The 16,681-nt window shown below is 41.6% G+C and overlaps 1 protein-coding gene across 3 annotated transcripts in view; it reads right to left on the bottom strand.

Annotated features, from left to right (window-relative positions):
• Positions 1 to 920: 920 nt before the first annotated feature.
• Positions 921 to 16,681, bottom strand: part of SPAG9 (sperm associated antigen 9) — a 114,763-nt gene continuing 99,002 nt past the window's right edge. For all 3 annotated transcript variants that reach the window (XM_073606807.1, XM_073606808.1, XM_073606810.1), the window contains 3 exons: positions 14,589 to 14,765; positions 12,262 to 12,405; positions 921 to 11,237 (listed from right to left, as the gene is read on the bottom strand). In XM_073606807.1, coding sequence (XP_073462908.1) covers positions 11,116 to 11,237; positions 12,262 to 12,405; positions 14,589 to 14,765 — 443 coding nt within the window. In that variant the 3' untranslated portion in view covers positions 921 to 11,115. The remainder of the gene's footprint in view (positions 11,238 to 12,261; positions 12,406 to 14,588; positions 14,766 to 16,681) is intronic.

Genomic DNA, 16,681 nt, shown 5'->3' with positions numbered 1-16,681 from the left:
CCAGAAGTGATATCAGAATGTGGGCGGCAACGCGTTTCAGAAGCCTGCGTACAGCGCTCCTTCCTCAAACGCGTTACCACCCCACATTCTGACGTCACTTCTGGTCTGTGTGGTCCACGAGCACGGCGTGCGTTACACCGCCGGATGACAGATTCTCCTCCTATCGGTCATCAATCCCTCCTATCGCTGCTGGGCGGCAAGAGAACTCTGAGCCACAGGGGCAGGAACCTGGTTATGGACTGTGATTGTCAGATGAGCCCGTTACACACCTTCATCTTGTAAGGGTTAGTTATAGTGTTGATCTAAAAAAACTGTAATACTGCACTTGGAGGCGCCTTCTCTCTCTCCTATCTTACTAAAATAATAAAGAAAAGCAAAACAAAACAAAAATAAAAGAAGAAGAAGAATGAAGAGACTCAAATGCATGTCATTTCATATACATATTTATATATATATTTACACACATATATACCATGTACAAAGCTACATTCTAAACCCCCTGGGGAAGGGGGTCAATGATGGAAATAAATACTCCAATCCCTACATAAGAAAATGATATTTCCTGTTTGCAAAGTTAGCTCTTTCCAAATAACAGGCAGCTTTTCAATGATGTACTATCTATCTATAGTCAGCTTAGGAAATATTCAAACATAAGATAGCAATGAAGGATTAAAACAGAATCAAAACATGATTAGAAGTTTAAAGGGAAAAAAGATGTAAAACACAAAATTAATACAGACAAAAACTTTAGCAAAAAAAATTCTTACAAGGAATAAAAACAATTCTGCAAGGCATCAATTCTCATCCTTCTTGTCAAAGCCATTTTTATCATCAACAGAAACATACAATGTAAAGCCCCATTTATTCAGTTATATTAAATCCTTTGGTACATTTGTAATTAGGATGGAATAACTCTAGAATTGTCTTTTTTTTTTTTTTTTTTTTTTTTGGAGTTGTGATGTTTCCTTCACATGGAAAAAGACATATATGGTACATGTGTGATGCTTCAAAGATAAAATACAACTTTCTATCCAAACATGTCATACATTGGTTCATCTTTTTTTTTTAATATAAAAACATAGCCGATAAGTCTATAAGTACAATAACATTGTGAGCACATTAGCGTGTGAAATATATGTATATAAACAAGTTAGTGTTACAGTATCTCAAACTTATATAAAAGTTATTTTAATATTATATAAAATACAATTCAGCAATGCATGAGACTCAAGTTTTAAGAATGTACAGGTTTGACTTCTGCAAGGACAATTATTATACGAACAAAGTGCAAAAAAATCCACCCAATAGGTTTTGGCAGAAGTATTAATATGGGTTTCGAAACTGAAGAAAACAAAGTGTATTTGAACTGCGAAGAAATATAGAAAAAAAAAAAAAGGAGCTTACCCTTTTCTTTTTAAAAGTTAGTAAAACTTACCAAATAGCCATGTGAAAAAAAACAAAACAAAGAAAAGTAAGTACATTTCATGGAAATTTACTTTTTCAATATAAGTGACATCAGATCTTCATTCAAACAATGCCTACAGATAAAGTGATATACTTGAACAAATGACAGGTTATTCTCATAATCTAAATGAAAATGCTAAATTGTCTAGTGAAAAAATTAAGCACACCTTTATGTTTGCCATCACTTTAAAGCCATTAAATTAGAATCCGATGGTCCGGATTAGGTGACAATGATTAGAACCTCCATAGGGAGCAAGAAGGTGGAACCCGTCTTATTTTAACCTTAGATATCTCAGATTGGGTACTCTCATCGCCGTTGACGTGTCACCATGCCAAGATAATAGAGCTCTCTAAGGCCCTCAGAAATAAAGTTGTGGATACCTACTATTTAAAGAGATTGCCAAATGATTTGAAATCCATCATCCCACTATAAGTAAAATAATCTACAAGTGGTGTAAAAATCCGCCAGTATGTCCAGGACTGGCCGAAAAATTTCAGCCCAAGAGCTGACCTATGCTTAAAAAATAATTCTTCAAGAAGCACAAAATGACATAATGATGGCTGAGTTGTAGGTAGCTCCTGAATTTTATAACAATCTCGATTGCGATAAATTTGAAGGTGACTTCTAAAAAAAAAAAAAAAAAAAAATGGCACCATTTTCATGGGAGGTGTGCCAGGGAAAAAAATCTTAGCAGCCCCCATAGATCATGCGCTTTTCTTTCCTTCACCCTGGGTGGAAGGAAAGATAATCACTCGATCCCCCCCATCAACAGTCGGTGTTGATGGGAGAATCCTCCAAGCAGCACTATTGTGTTCTGCCAGTGCCTTCCCGGCCGGCAGAACGTGGTTACTACTAAAGTCTATAGCCACCGGCAGTAATCGCATGTAAAAAAATTCAACAGGCTGGTGTATACCCAAGTCCATCAATGGATAGATTTGGGTACAACTAGCCTGCCCATAAATGGATCGAGTCTCGGCCAGTCCTTGCTGAATCGGCCAAGATTCGATCCATCTATGGTGGTCAGCTTTTGCTGTACAAAAACAACATTAAAAGGTGATTGTAAAGGTAGAAGGTTTTTTTTTTTATCTTAATGCATTTTATGCATTAAGATAAAAAAGCCTTCTGTGTGCAGCAGCCCCCCTCATACTTACCTGAGCCCCCTCAAGATCCAGCAATGTTGTACGATTGTCTAAGCTGCCTGGGACTCCCCTTCCTCATTGGCCGAGACAGATGTGCGGCACCATTGGCTCCCGCTGCTGTCAAAGTCAATCTGCCAATGTGGAGAGAAAGGGGAGGGGCCGAGCCGCGGCTCCGTGTCTGAATGGACACAGGGAGCAATGGCTCGGCTCGGGTGTCCCCATAGCAAGCTGCTTGCTGAGGGGGCACTCGACAGGAGGAAGGGGCCAGGAGCACCGAAGAGGGACCCGAGAAAAGGAGGATCTGGGCTGCTCTGTGCAAATCCACTACACAGAGCAGGTAAGTATACTTGTTTGTTGTTTTTAACTTTACAATCACTTTAAAGAAATATTAGTTTGCCAAGAAATTTGTAGGCAAAGACCAGGCCTTCTGGAACAATGTGCTGTGGACTGATAAAAAAAAAAGATAAAGAGCCGTTTAGTCACAAGCAAGTGTAGACATTTTTGGCAAAAACCAATGACAGCATTTCAGGATAAGAACCTCATACCAATCGTGAAGCATGGTGGTGAAATGACTGTTTTGTGTTGCTTTGCTGCTTCAGGGCAGCTTGTAGTCATCAAATCAGCAATGACCATATTAATGTGCGCTTGGTGAGAATGTGAGACCATCTGTCCAAAAGTTGTTCAACTGGAAAGGGATTTTTCAACATGATAATGATCCAAAGTACACTAGCAAATCCACCAAATGAAGGGTTATGTACGGACTCTAGTCAATGCCCTTATATAACTCCCATTGAAATGTTGTGGGGGACGGGATATGAAACATGCAGTCCACACAACATAAATCTCGAAACTGAAGGAAGTTTGCATGGTTAAATTGCAGGAATTCTGCTACTTTGTAAAAACTGCAGGCATACTATGAGTTAAGTCTAATGAGATGCATGCCACCTCACAGACCTATCTCTATTATTCAAATCCTATTGTGCTTCAGGAAGATAACTTCTGGAGCTCCGAAGCTGCTATACCGGCTCCTCCCCTTCTTCTGCCCAATCACAGAAGCCTTTGTATTATTCACAAAATACAAAGCCTTCTATGAATGGGCAGCAGAGGGGAGGGATGGGCATAGCTGCTGTGTGCTCCTCTCCTCTCAGATCCTCTGGGAGTGCAATAAACCTGTCACATAAGTAATAGAGATAAGTCCAGGAGTTGACTTGTACCTAATTGGACTTGACTCAGCGTGCCTGCACTTTTTGCAAAGTTACTGAATTCCTGGTATTCAAGCTTTAAGTGGTCAAACACTTTGACGGCCAAAGAATGGTGGGCAGTTACATAAAACTCCTACAAGAATTAAGGCCAAGGGATTACTTAATTTTTCCACAGTTCACCACTGTACCTATTAATGTTGTTAAAATAATTGAAAACTCAAACTTTCCTTGCATTTTTATTCACGTACATCACATTTTATCTGCATGAATTGTGTAAATATCTCTTTGCCTGTTTTTATATGTTGGAAAAGTCAAAATTTCCCCGGAGGGTACTTACTTTTTCACATGACTATTTACCCAACAAGTTTTTTTTTTTTTTTTAATGAAATCCTTCATTTTTCAATTATAAAAAAAAAAATAAAAGATTATATGGGTAAAAATAAAAAATAAAAATCTGGGAAATGGCATGGGAACTATGCACACTAAAAAAGGTTATCGGCTATTTTAGCAATTATAGAATACATTAAAAATTTAAAGTGCTAGTAAGTGGCAGACAACACTTTTCTGAAACAGCATGTTTGTGGTACATGGTTTTGTTCTGAAGTCTAAGCTGAGGAAAAGAGGAAAGAACAATCCAGAATTCTGTTCAGAGATTTAACAATCAGAGCAAATCAGAATATCTGGAACATAATACTGAAGAAAAAAAAAATAAAAATAAAAACACAAATCGAATTCTATTGATTTTATCTGTAGCTCAAAATTCAGTAGCGCAAAATTTATCTGTAGCGCAAAAATATAAAGCATGCAGAAAAGTTTCTTGTGTCACACTGACAAACAATTCTGTCCTTTGAATGGCACAAGCTTTGTGCATAGGGAGGATTACCAAAAAATAATTGCAAATTCGAAAAAGTGAATATGGTTCTATGTGTATATATTGATAGTGTTTAAGGCTCAGCAAGGCAAAATGCAAAGCTTCTTTTAATATTTTAAATAACCTATAAAATAAATATCTGGAAACTTTACAGATCGGAGGTTTATCAGTCGCCGCAGTTGGGTTGCAAGCTTTTTAAAATTTTGCAATAAACCTGGTTCACACCTATGCGTTTTTTTGGTGCTTTTTGCAGAAACGCGCTACAGCCCATTTAACAAGGGAGACCTCAGCAGTTTTGGAAAGGGTCAGGGAGTTTTTTTTAAACGCAAATCGGTGCGTTTTTGGTTCAAAAGACTTTAATGGAGAAGTTGCAGAAAAGCATGTAGTGTGCCCAACAACAAATTGGCCCAGAAAAAAAAAAAACAAACAAAAACAAAAAATGCATAAAAAAAAAAAAAAAAAAAAAAAAAAAACTGGAAAAAACGCATGTGCAAGAACGCAAAAAGCACTTCGGAAACAGATCAAAAGCAAATTGCATAGATGTGAACCAGGCCTTAGAGCTGAAGTTTAATCTGCTCATACCTCGCCTTCCCTGGTCCCAGACAATCCACATGCAAATGGGATTTTTAAACAAAACCTTTTTTCATTTCAAATCTTATTCTAAAGTCTAAACCAAGCAAGGTCATCACAGGGTTTCTGTGGTCCTCTATGCAATGCAGGCAGATCATGGCTGGTGGGAGGGGCCAGCAGTCTGCTGCTCATGGCTTCCTTAAAGCACCCTGCCTCAGCACTCCTGTCAAGAACCCTTGGTCCTAATGCAAGCAGTGGGAGGAGTTATGCAAATATGAAAATTACTTAATGGGTGCATGACAGCGTGGAAAAGTGGGTGTTCCTAGGCAGGCTTTAATGCCTACATGTGATGCTGTGCCTCCATGACTGAAAGAACTGAAAGCCAATGGATGAAAGGAGCGTGCCAGGGACAGTAAGGCTAGGGAGGAAGGGGCTACATTATACTGAACGTCCTCCAGCCAGAAAGTGAGGCAGGCTCTGACTTGCTGCTGCTTCTAATGCACATTATGAGAAGCTCACAGTGTGCAGTGAAATCAGTAAGCAATTTAATTTACATGGGGGGAGCCGGTACAAACTGTGCAAGACTGACTGAAGGGAAGGCCAGAGTTCAGCTTTATGCTAATCTTAAAGTGTTACTAAACCCAGGAGCCTGCATTTACTATATCTGGTCTCCCACGGTACACGGAAATGCAATTATTTTAGCAAATATAAACTGATAAATACCTTTTCTTATCAACAGTCTTGTGACTTCTATCAGTGTCTGGTTAAAGCTTGTAGGAGGAGTTTTCATTCTTGTCTAACTGTCCTATGAGGCTGCATGACCCCGACCCTCTGTCTGGACAGTGCCGACTGGCCCTGTGCTGATCACATGCACCCTCCCAAGAAAAAAAAAAAAAAACAACCTTCTCTAGCAATACGCACCAAACTGAGCATGTGCAGCTTGTCCCCTAGCCTCCGTTCCATCAGGAAATGGTTTGGGGACAGTAAAAGAAGAGGAGCATCAGAGAAGACAGGATCAAACAGCCCTTTTACACAATGCAGAGGATTAACTGCTTAGGTTCCACAGTGAGTATAACAAGCATCCTTTACTGCATATACAGACTGATTTTACTGTTGTGGGTTTAGTAACACTTTAACCCCTTGGTGCCGGCTCCTGCCGGCCCTTTAGGAGGTTTGGAATGCCAATAGGCGGGGCGGGTTGGGGCATGTGATTGGCTGTCACATGATCAGAAAATTCAGATCGGGTGCTTTCCGTGAGCCATCAGTTACGGTGTCGGGAGCGCACAGGGCACACGTCTCGGCACAGCTCTGTGGGTGCAAATACGCAGCCGCTCGGTGCCAAGGCCCAGCCACCGAGAGGCCGAATATTTGCGTGCGCTCGGTGCCAAGGAAGTCCAATACTTCAGAGGCGACAGCAGTTGGCCGTGTTATCCAACATATTAGACAAAGCAGTGAACGCAACATATTTTAGAAAATTTTGCTACATTTCATGTGTGGCCAAAACAATGATGCGACCTCGCAGACAGCTGTGTAGGTTTGCAGAATTGGCAACAATAAATCCTATTGCACTGTACATACACACACAGGCAATCACACACACATGCACAGCTGCAGCGGGGCTTTACTAATCATCTGTAGCGCTTTGTCCCCTATATTCTGGGCTTGCCTAAAGCTACAGCCAGCACTTCCATGAAAGTCTGTATTCATTACCCCTAGACTGGAGCTGGAGAGAGACGTTTGCTGAGCAAGATGGTATTTTACTGCCTACAACTAAACCACCACTCCTTCATATGATTGGCCTAAATACATTATAATGTAAAATCAGGCGACACATTTGGACAGCTTATTGGAAAGACAAATCAAACAAGCAGACTGGCCCCCTCCCCCCCCATTGCACCGCCTTCTCTTACCAAGTTGTATGTTAGTGAATTTTTTTTTTACTCAAACGCATCCTCATGAAAATACTCAAGGAAACCAGCAGTATACTTAGAATAAATAAACAATAATAGCAGCAGGTTTTAAAGCAATAGTAGTCCCAAAACCAAAAATGTAATATATTGCGGCTTACCAATCATTAGATGTGGCGGCTGCATTCGTTTTCTTTTTTTGGCTCCCCCCCCCCCCCCACCTCTATTTTTCACCTGGTTATCTGGCTAGTAACACACCTCCTGTAATCACCTGTGGTCAGTAGGAGGTGGCATTGCAACCCAAAATGGGTATTAGGGATGTACAGACATTTATAGGTAAAGTTGTTCCAGGGATAATCTGATTGCCTCTCGGGGGATCCGGAAGGAATTTTTTCCCCTGCTGTAGCAAATTGGATCATGCTTCGCTGAGGTTTTTCACCTTCCTCTGGTTCAACTGTGGGTATAGGATTATGTATATGGGATTGTAGGATTTTTTTTTTTAACTAGATTAGTGAAACAACTCTGGGGCAGGGTTTTCCAAACTTTCTAAATAAAGGGTCAGATTACTGTCCTTCAGACTTTAGGGGGGCCGGACCATGGTCAGTGGGAGTAAAAAAAAAAAAAAATTGCATTGAAACCCATAATGGGTATTAGGGATATGAATAATGCCCTATTGTTGGTGTCAGTGGAAAGTAAAGTCCCATCATTGGTGTCTATGGGAGGAATAGTGCCCCATTGTTGGTGTCAGTGGGAGGAATAGTGTCCCATTGTGTCAGTGGGAGGAATAGTGCCCCATTATTGGTGTCAGTGGGAGGAATAGTGTCCCATTTTAAGTGTCGGTGGGAGGAATAGTGTCCCATTCTAAGTGTCAGTGGGAGGAATAGTGTCCCATTCTAAGTGTCAGTGGAAGGAATAGTGTCCCATTCTAAGTGTCAGTGGGAGGAATAGTGTCCCATTCTAAGTGTCATTGGGAGGAATAGTGTCCCATTGTAAGAGTCAGTGGGAGGAATAGTGTCCCATTGTAAGAGTCAGTGGGAGGAATAGTGTCCCATTGTAAGAGTCAGTGGGAGGAATAGTGTCCCATTGTAAGAGTCAGTGGGAGGAATAGTGTCCCATTGTAAGAGTCAGTGGGAGGAATAGTGTCCCATTGTAAGAGTCAGTGGGAGGAATAGTGTCCCATTGTAAGAGTCAGTGGGAGGAATAGTGTCCCATTGTAAGAGTCAGTGGGAGGAATAGTGTCCCATTGTAAGGGTCATTGGGAGGAATAGTGTCCCATTGTAAGAGTCAGTGGGAGGAATAGTGTCCCATTGTAAGAGTCAGTGGGAGGAATAGTGTCCCATTGTAAGTGTAGGGGGTAGGGGAGTGTTGAATATATTCGCATATTTAAAAACACTAACAAACTCCAGCTCTTTATGAGTTACAACAAACTGTTTTTTTTTCCTTTTGGGATAAAGATTTTGCATGAATAAATAAAATCATAATTATTTAAATCACCCCTGCAAGTGCTAAATGGTTTGCCTCATTAATATCAACTGATACATTTTGCTGGAGAGCTTGAAAGAAAGCCTAAAAAAACAAAACTAATGCAACCATCACATCTAAGAATTGGTAAGCTGCAATATAATGAAGGTTTGCTTTTGGGTTTAATACCGTTTTAATTTTTAGCGTTTAGGCAGCAAATATTTATACCTAGAAAAATATATAAAGATTGATATTCTATATCCTCATTATTATTGACCTCTAAAGATGAGTTAAAGCAGAACTCCAGGCAAAAGCAATTACTATGCAAGTACAAGAGCCATGTATTCTTACTAGAATCTTGGTGTGCTTTGGGTATTTCTTCCTGTTTATGGAGTAGTCCAGCACAAAACTCTCTCCCTGTACAGGGGCTTCCTGTAATAAAGACCACTCACTGCTGCTCTCTCCCCCTTGTGCAGGGTGACTGGTCTTGTCTCCGCCCCCTCCTGTAGTTTTTTTCTGCGGGCAGCCTGTAGTGGGTGATGCCTGCTGGGCTCCTCCCACAGCTCTGCTCTCACTCTCTCCTTGTGCTGGATTACTGTTCTGGTCTCTGCCCCCTCTTGTAGTTTTTTTCTGCAGGGAGCCTGCCTGGTCCCTCCCACAGCTCTGCTCTCACTCTACCCCTTGTGCAGGATGACTGGTCTTGTCTCCGTCCCCTCCTGTCGTTTTTTTCTGCAGGCAGCCTGTAGTGGGTGGAGCCTGCTGGTCCCCTCCTACAGCTTTTCTCTCGGCACAGGTTATGTACAGCACAGTGATGATGTCACTTTCACGTATCTGAGCTTGCAAAAACATAAGGTGCACAAAAAGTGGATTGATTTCCTTTTTGGCTACCGAATACATTTTGTTACTAGAGTTCAGATCTCAATGTAATTCGTTTTAAAACTTTTGGTAGTAGTTGTTGTACACTTTGTGTATTATGGCTGCCGCCAGTGGCAAGTGTCTTTTCCATATTTTATACTTAAAGTGAACCTGTGCTCTAACTATACAGGGCAAAGCAATATGGTCACATTAATGGCACCCCCACAGCTGCTTATAAATTTGACCCTGGGAGGGAAAAGAGGAAACCCCATGTCAGATCTACACCACAGCCTGAAGCTTACACATGGGGGCGCCCTCTTCTGCCCAGATCACTAGTGCTGTCACAGGGGAAGAAGGATAAGGAGTCATATGATCTCCTACGCCTGGAAGCATTGGGGATTTCTCATCTGCCGCCATTAAAGTGAACCTGCCACTTTGCTCTATTCTCTGAATGGGCCAATGCTGCCCAAGAACAAAACCAGATAAATATATTTCCTTCTCCAGCAGCTCCATCTATACATTTACAGCACAGTTGGGTGGATCAAACACTTTTTAGTCTATTAAAGTAAAAAAAAAACAAAAAAAACCACCTTACTCTCCCAGAGGGTATAATTGCCTGGCAAGCCATAAAGATAACAGACTGCATTTTCCGCTCATCAAATATGAAATTGTGGATGGAACCTAAATAATGTACAAATATATAGTTGTAAAAACTCGCTTAAAAAATTTTCACAGCAATATTAAAATGCAATTTAAAAAAAGCTGCAAAGCCAAACCGTTATAAAAACGAGGAGCATGTCAACGCTTGGATATTCTCGCACTTGCACTCACCTCCCAGCCATAAACATCGGAGCAGCCTGGGTACAATCGTTCATAAGAAACATTTAGGATTTGAACCAACATTCCTCCAATCAACAACCATTTTTGTCTGAAGACCTACGCTAACAACCAGTTGTATCCAAGCCAGGCTGCGAGCTCTCTCCGTAGAGCCAACTGCTCCGCAGTATACCTCACCGCTGTAAATCAAGTTTGGTCCACTAGTTATATACCCCTTTCTTACTTTGGGGGAATAAACATAAATTCGATTACAACCTTTACGCCTACACAGCAAAAATCATTACCTTGGAAAGGAAAAGAAGATGGAATTCATACAGCCAGAACGGTTACAGTAGGAGAGTTTTTTTTTTTCTTAAATACTCAACCAATATGGATCATGAAAGCCACTAACTTCATGCCACCAATTCGGTTTTCAGAAAGTTTAATTCAGGAGCAGATGTCCCGCCGTGGATATGTTAATTGTGAGACGGCAAACGCTGGCAAATCCGTACAAAGTGCACAATGACGGAGCTTGTTATCGTTAATAAGGGGTGGTCAGCAGGCATTGAACGCCAAGAATCAGAAACTGCAGTGCAAATTAAAAAAAAAAAAAAACAAAGATGGCTGAAGTGTCCACTCGGAATCCACGCCCAGAGAACGCACAAGTTTCTGCGCCAGAATGATGCATTTCAATAGGTTTGTGAAGGTTGTATATACATACAGTCAAAATGTTAAAATAGTTGATAAAATAATTCAGAGTAGAAAAAAAGATGAAAAAATACATCATGCAAAAAAAAAAAAGTTCTTCCGAGTTCCAAGGCCGTTTCCTTTACTCGCTGCTGCTGTTGCACATAACCTGCCAGACGATGAGGTGGCTTCTCTCCACTTTGGCCATGGAGGGATCGAACGGCAGAGATTCTTCTAGATGTTCAGAATCGGTTGTGTCATCCCCTGAGGAGGAAAACATGAAATTCATTCTGAACATGAATGAACATTACTGCTTCATGTTTGTACGAAAAGGTATCAGATCCCATTTAAGGACAGTGCCTAGGGGAAATATAGGGAGCTTTGACCTGAAAATTGCTTCAGCCAACCAAACACCAATCTATGGATATGGCAGGCTGAAGCAATTTAGCTACAGAATTAAAGTTGCAGGGATCAACTAATCTTGAAATGCCCCAAGGGTCTCCACCCCTCCTACAATGGTGAGATTTCCCCCTAAAAATCTGCATCTCTGCCCCTCCCACAATGATGAGATTTTCCCCAGTAGTTTGCGTCTCTGCCCCTCCCACAATGGTGAGATTTTCCCCAGTAGTTTGCATCTCTGCCCCTCCCACAATGATATGATTTCCTGCAGTAGTTTGTGTCTCTGCCCCTCCCACCATGATGAGATTTCTCTACAGTAGTTTGTGTCTATGCCCCTCCCAAAATGGTGGTTTCCACACAGTAGTCTGTGTCTCTGCCCCTCCCACATTGGTGAGGTTTCCCTGCAGTAGGTCGTCTCTGCCCCTCCAAGGTAAGGTTTCCATGCAATAGTTTGGGTCTCTGCTCCGTCCACAAAAATGAGATTTTTCTGCAATAGTTTTTGTCTATGCTCCGCCTTGAACTGGGGTGTCACTCTCTCCGATCTGTTACATGTTTAATATAAACTGTACCATGAAGGGAATGTGACACCATAATGTGGCTCAGTAATAGCCCAGGCAGCTGTGTAAAAGCAAAGAAATCACTGGTGGAGAATTCAGTATATGTAAGATTGCATGTGGTTCAACTTTCCAGCAACTATACAAAATTAAAATTCCAGTACAAGGGGGAACAATAGGAATAATAGTGCAATGAGATATAGTGATCAGCCCTAATTTGACACAGTACATCGAATGATCAGCATCCCCAGTACCCTGTAACCTCTAGAAGAAGCCAAGGAGGGTCTTTAACATAAATCCATCATCTTACAATGACACTGGAATCAGTCTCTTACCCATCCTAAAATCGATGTACCCCTCTCCTCCGCTCATCACCAACATGGACTTTTGAGGCAGGTTACTCAGCTCCTGTTGTGTGGTGGCACTTTTCTCTCCGGCTGCATCTGGCGTGCCACCACTGGACGGGCAAATCACCTGACCTAGGGAAACGACACATCACCAGCTTTTCATTTTTATCAACTTAAAATTGTTTCACGAGTTCTTTCAATTCTATTTTACTTCCAAAAATGAAAATCGGTCCTAAACCCAGATGATTCGCATGACGACACAAAATTCCATAAGCAGAGGTCACCTTTAGTAAGGATGGCATGTCAAAATATTTAGATCTAGTGATGGACAGCTGAAGTTTTGTACAATTACATTTACTATAAAATTTGAGTTTACTTTCACCCCTGAGTCCCCGTCCTATAATGTGATGATGGGCTACCTTTGCTGTTTGCTAGGCTAGCGTTTATCAACCTTTTTAAACGCGAATGCCGGGTACACACTATTCATTTTTTTTTTTTTGGTCTGATCCGCTGTACTAACAATACGAGGTTAGTCCAGCGATCTCCCCTGCTGAGCTGTTCTGACAGTCCCTCCCCCCCAGAACACTCTGGTCGCCGCTCTCTGCCATTGGCTGACAGCGCTTTACCGAGAGTTGGTCGGCTGCTGGTTTTCCAGCGTGCACAGCCGACAAAAGCAGAGCGAATGCCTGGCTTCTGTCAGACAGACCGACATACACACGGGCCGAATGTCAGCTTTTTTTTTTTTTTAACTGACAGTTGTCTCCTGTCATTCGGCCCGTGTTTATCCGGCTTTAGGAACCCTTAAAATAACTTTCAGGTCTCAGGGATCCCCTGCTAATCAGAGATGCACTGAAATTTCAGCGGCCGAAACATATCGGCTGAAAAATGGTGTTATCGGCAATTTGCAAATAAGAGGAAAAGGTACCGATAATGGCACCGAAAATGCATGCAATTTTGCCGCGATTTTATAATGATTTTACTATGCTTATAGTGTGTTTTTCATAGGTCATGTGACTCAAAAACGTAACACGGGTGCGTTATTGATGCGTTCTTGCTGAGTTTTCAATGTATTTTAACGGGGAAGTGAGATTTTCTAACTGAACAAAAATGCAGCAAGCAAGATTTTTAACACCACAATGGAAGCGCAACGGACCAGTGTGAAGACATACATAGAATTTAAAGGAATGCATTTTTCTTCAACTTTTCTTGCACTAAAAGGTGCCAATAATGGCCGACAAACTCATATTCATTTAATTCATTTAATTTAAATTCATGATATTAATTAAAAAGTCGACTATAATACAAATATTATATATATATATATATATATATATATATATATATATATATATATAAATATTTAAAAAATTTGATTTTTGGTTTTTGGCCAAGTGCACACTGCATTTTCTGTTTCGGTACCAAAATTTCCATTCAGTGCACTTCTACTGCTAATAATATCTATGTCCACAACTCAGTAATGTGTTACAATAATAAGCTGGTATATAAAAGAATTCAAGATAAATAAAAAAGGAATGTGGCATAATTAGTATATTTAATACCAAGGCTACGCTATATGACATTATTTTCAATAATAATAAATTAAAACTAAATTATAATAACCATAAAAAGACATGTAGACAGTGAAAATTATTGTTTTCCCTCACACTGATGGTCAATGGAGCAATGCTCCCTTAAATTGGTGGCCAGGGAAAGAAGGACCACTTCACATTGGCGGCCATTAGGAGTAGGAGAAGGGCCCGCATACACTTAAGGTCGGTTAGAGAATGGCCCCATTATAGTGGTGGTCAATGGGAAGAATTCCTGTTATATTGGTAGCCAGTGCAAAGAATCAGCTCAAGAAACCCCTAGTAACCTCTGGGAGAACCCCAATTGAGAGAGGCTGCTCTAGGCCAAGGGTCTCCAAGCTTTCTGAACAAAAAGGGCCATCTTATTGTCCATCGGGTTTTAAGGGGGCCGGACTTTGGTGTCAACCAACTTGGCACTGTCTAATCTACTACATTCAGAGGCATACTGGGAATAGAAGGGGATATACCTAGCTGGTCACCCCCCCCACCAATGTCCAAATCAGGCAGTATAACCCAAGCATCTCTATTTGATTCAACACTTTCAAGGTCTGTAGTTCTCTTAGGGGGGGATTTCATCACCACAAAATGAAATTTTGTGGCGATGAAATAAACCCCCCAAGCCCCCCCCCCCCAAGAGAACTACAGACCTTGAAAGTGTTGGTTGAATTTGCACTTTACAATGCAAACACCCCCCTCCCCCCCCCCCGGGAGTCTAACACTCCAAATTACCTGGTACTGCAACAAAGAACTTGACAGCATCGCGGTGACCGTGGAAACATAACTGTGCATGTGCCATAGAACAGTATGGTATGAACGTCCCGGGGGTCACCTTATCGCTGTTCTCATCGCCATAGACTCGGATCACGCTCCCTGGACGATTCCCAGAGCCAGGTAAGGCTTTGTTGGCTTGAGATTGGAAGATAAAATGAACAGAGATGCAGTAACCATACACACAGTGGTAACAAGCACACAGAAAATGGTCATTTAGGAAGCGCAACTAAAAAGGGGGATACAAATCGGTTTAGTATTCCAAGCACCTGCCTGAACTATTAGAAGAACATGCGAAGATGCTGCAGGAAGAGAGGAATGCGATGTGTTTTTTGTTCATCTAGCACTAATATACGCTCAATGTGCCTTACTGTGTTTTATAAATGTTGCCTAAAACCTTATAAGCCACAGACCACTACAGGATTGGTTGAACTAGATGGACTTGGGTCTTTTTTCAACCAGACTAACTATGTAAGGATCGATGTTGGCAATTTGTTATTGCTCCCCAACAACTGACTTGGCACGGTCTTATCTGACTCGATCAGACATATACTATAATGCAATGGAAGCTGCTCATAATTCTGTAATAAGCTGGGACAGCTACTTTTTAATGGTGTGGGCAGCCTTACCAGTTCTGCTTGCATTCATTAAGAGCCCTGAACATACCAGTCCATCAGCTGCTGTTCATTCAATTGCTGGGATGGATTAAGGAGTAGGGATGAAATACCTTTCCTGGAGTAAAGGCTGTCTCAGGTTTCCTTCAGTGCAGGCCTCATGCATGAAGGTGTCAGCTTTTTATCAATGACGAAGGGCAAGATTGGTCTTCCCTCCCCATACAGACATCTTGTGACCAAGTACACACCAAAAGGGATTAGTGCGCACACCGTTGAAGTGATTTTAAAAGTAAGAATTGAAAAAAACAAAACAAATAAAATATGTTATCTTTACCTGCTTTGTGCAATGGTTTTGCACAGAGCAGCCCAGATTCTCTTTTTTCTTTTTGGGTCCCCCACACCACTTGCTATGGGGCTCACTCCCGAGCCACGCTGTGTGTGTCTATACACAGAGCGCAGCTCAGCCCTTCCCCCGCTCTCCAATTGGCTCAATGGCTGTGAATGACAGTAGCAGGAGCCGATGGCTCCCACTGCTGTGTGAGCCAATGAGGAGAGAGAGACACCCGGGAGAGCTGCTGCTCTCATGCACATCACTGGATCAAGATGCGCCCAGATAACTATAAGGGGGGCTGGGGGGGAGCTGCACCCAAAAGGTTTTTTAATCTTAATGCATTAAGGTAAAAAAATCATTGAGCCTTTAGAACCACTTTAATGTCAAGGAATCCAGAGAAGTATAATGAGCTGGAAAAAGAACACGCTGCATACTAAAGAAAACCTCCCACTAGAGGCCATGCCCTGATGCATTTCACTCCCTACAGGGCTTAGTCATAGGGATTAAGGCAGTCCAAGGGAAAGGCCATTTAAATTACCTCAATGCAGGTGACTTAAATAAATGAACGATTACTAAACCCTAGTAATAGGGTTTTGCTTACCACTAGACACCAGAGCGATGTGTGGCTCAATCCCTTTTGGTATGTGGGCAACTGGGCTCTGACACCCGGCTGTGCCGTGAAGCGAAGGAACGACATGGGATGCATTGGACCAGTGGCGTATGCGCAGATCGTCTAACATGTGACCAAGTAGCTCAGCTTTTCACCAGCAGTGAAGAGACCACCGAGCAGAGTTTTCTCCAGAAAAGGTACATTAGCCTTCACTTTCTATTTACCCATTCCAGCAAGAAATACAGGTATGTTTTAGAGTGAACTGACAGCTATTGTATATTTATTTTATTGGCTACTTCATACTCGATTGCTTTCCCTGACTTTAGGCTTTAGTGTCATGCAGACTTGTCTATGCTCCATGTTCCGTGTAAACCGGGTACTCACTACAGTTTATTTTACAGGTTGCATGAAAAAAACTGTCAGCTCAGGTCGGAGCCGCTGTACTAACCATGCAAGGTTAGTTCAGCGACCTCCCCCGCTGAGCTGTTGAGTTCTGACA

The sequence above is a fragment of the Aquarana catesbeiana genome, linkage group LG12, assembly GCF_042186555.1.
Source record: "Aquarana catesbeiana isolate 2022-GZ linkage group LG12, ASM4218655v1, whole genome shotgun sequence".
Lineage (NCBI taxonomy): Eukaryota > Metazoa > Chordata > Amphibia > Anura > Ranidae > Aquarana > Aquarana catesbeiana.
The sequence above is the reverse complement of the archived record's forward strand: the minus strand, read 5'-3'. Positions and strand labels throughout refer to the sequence as shown.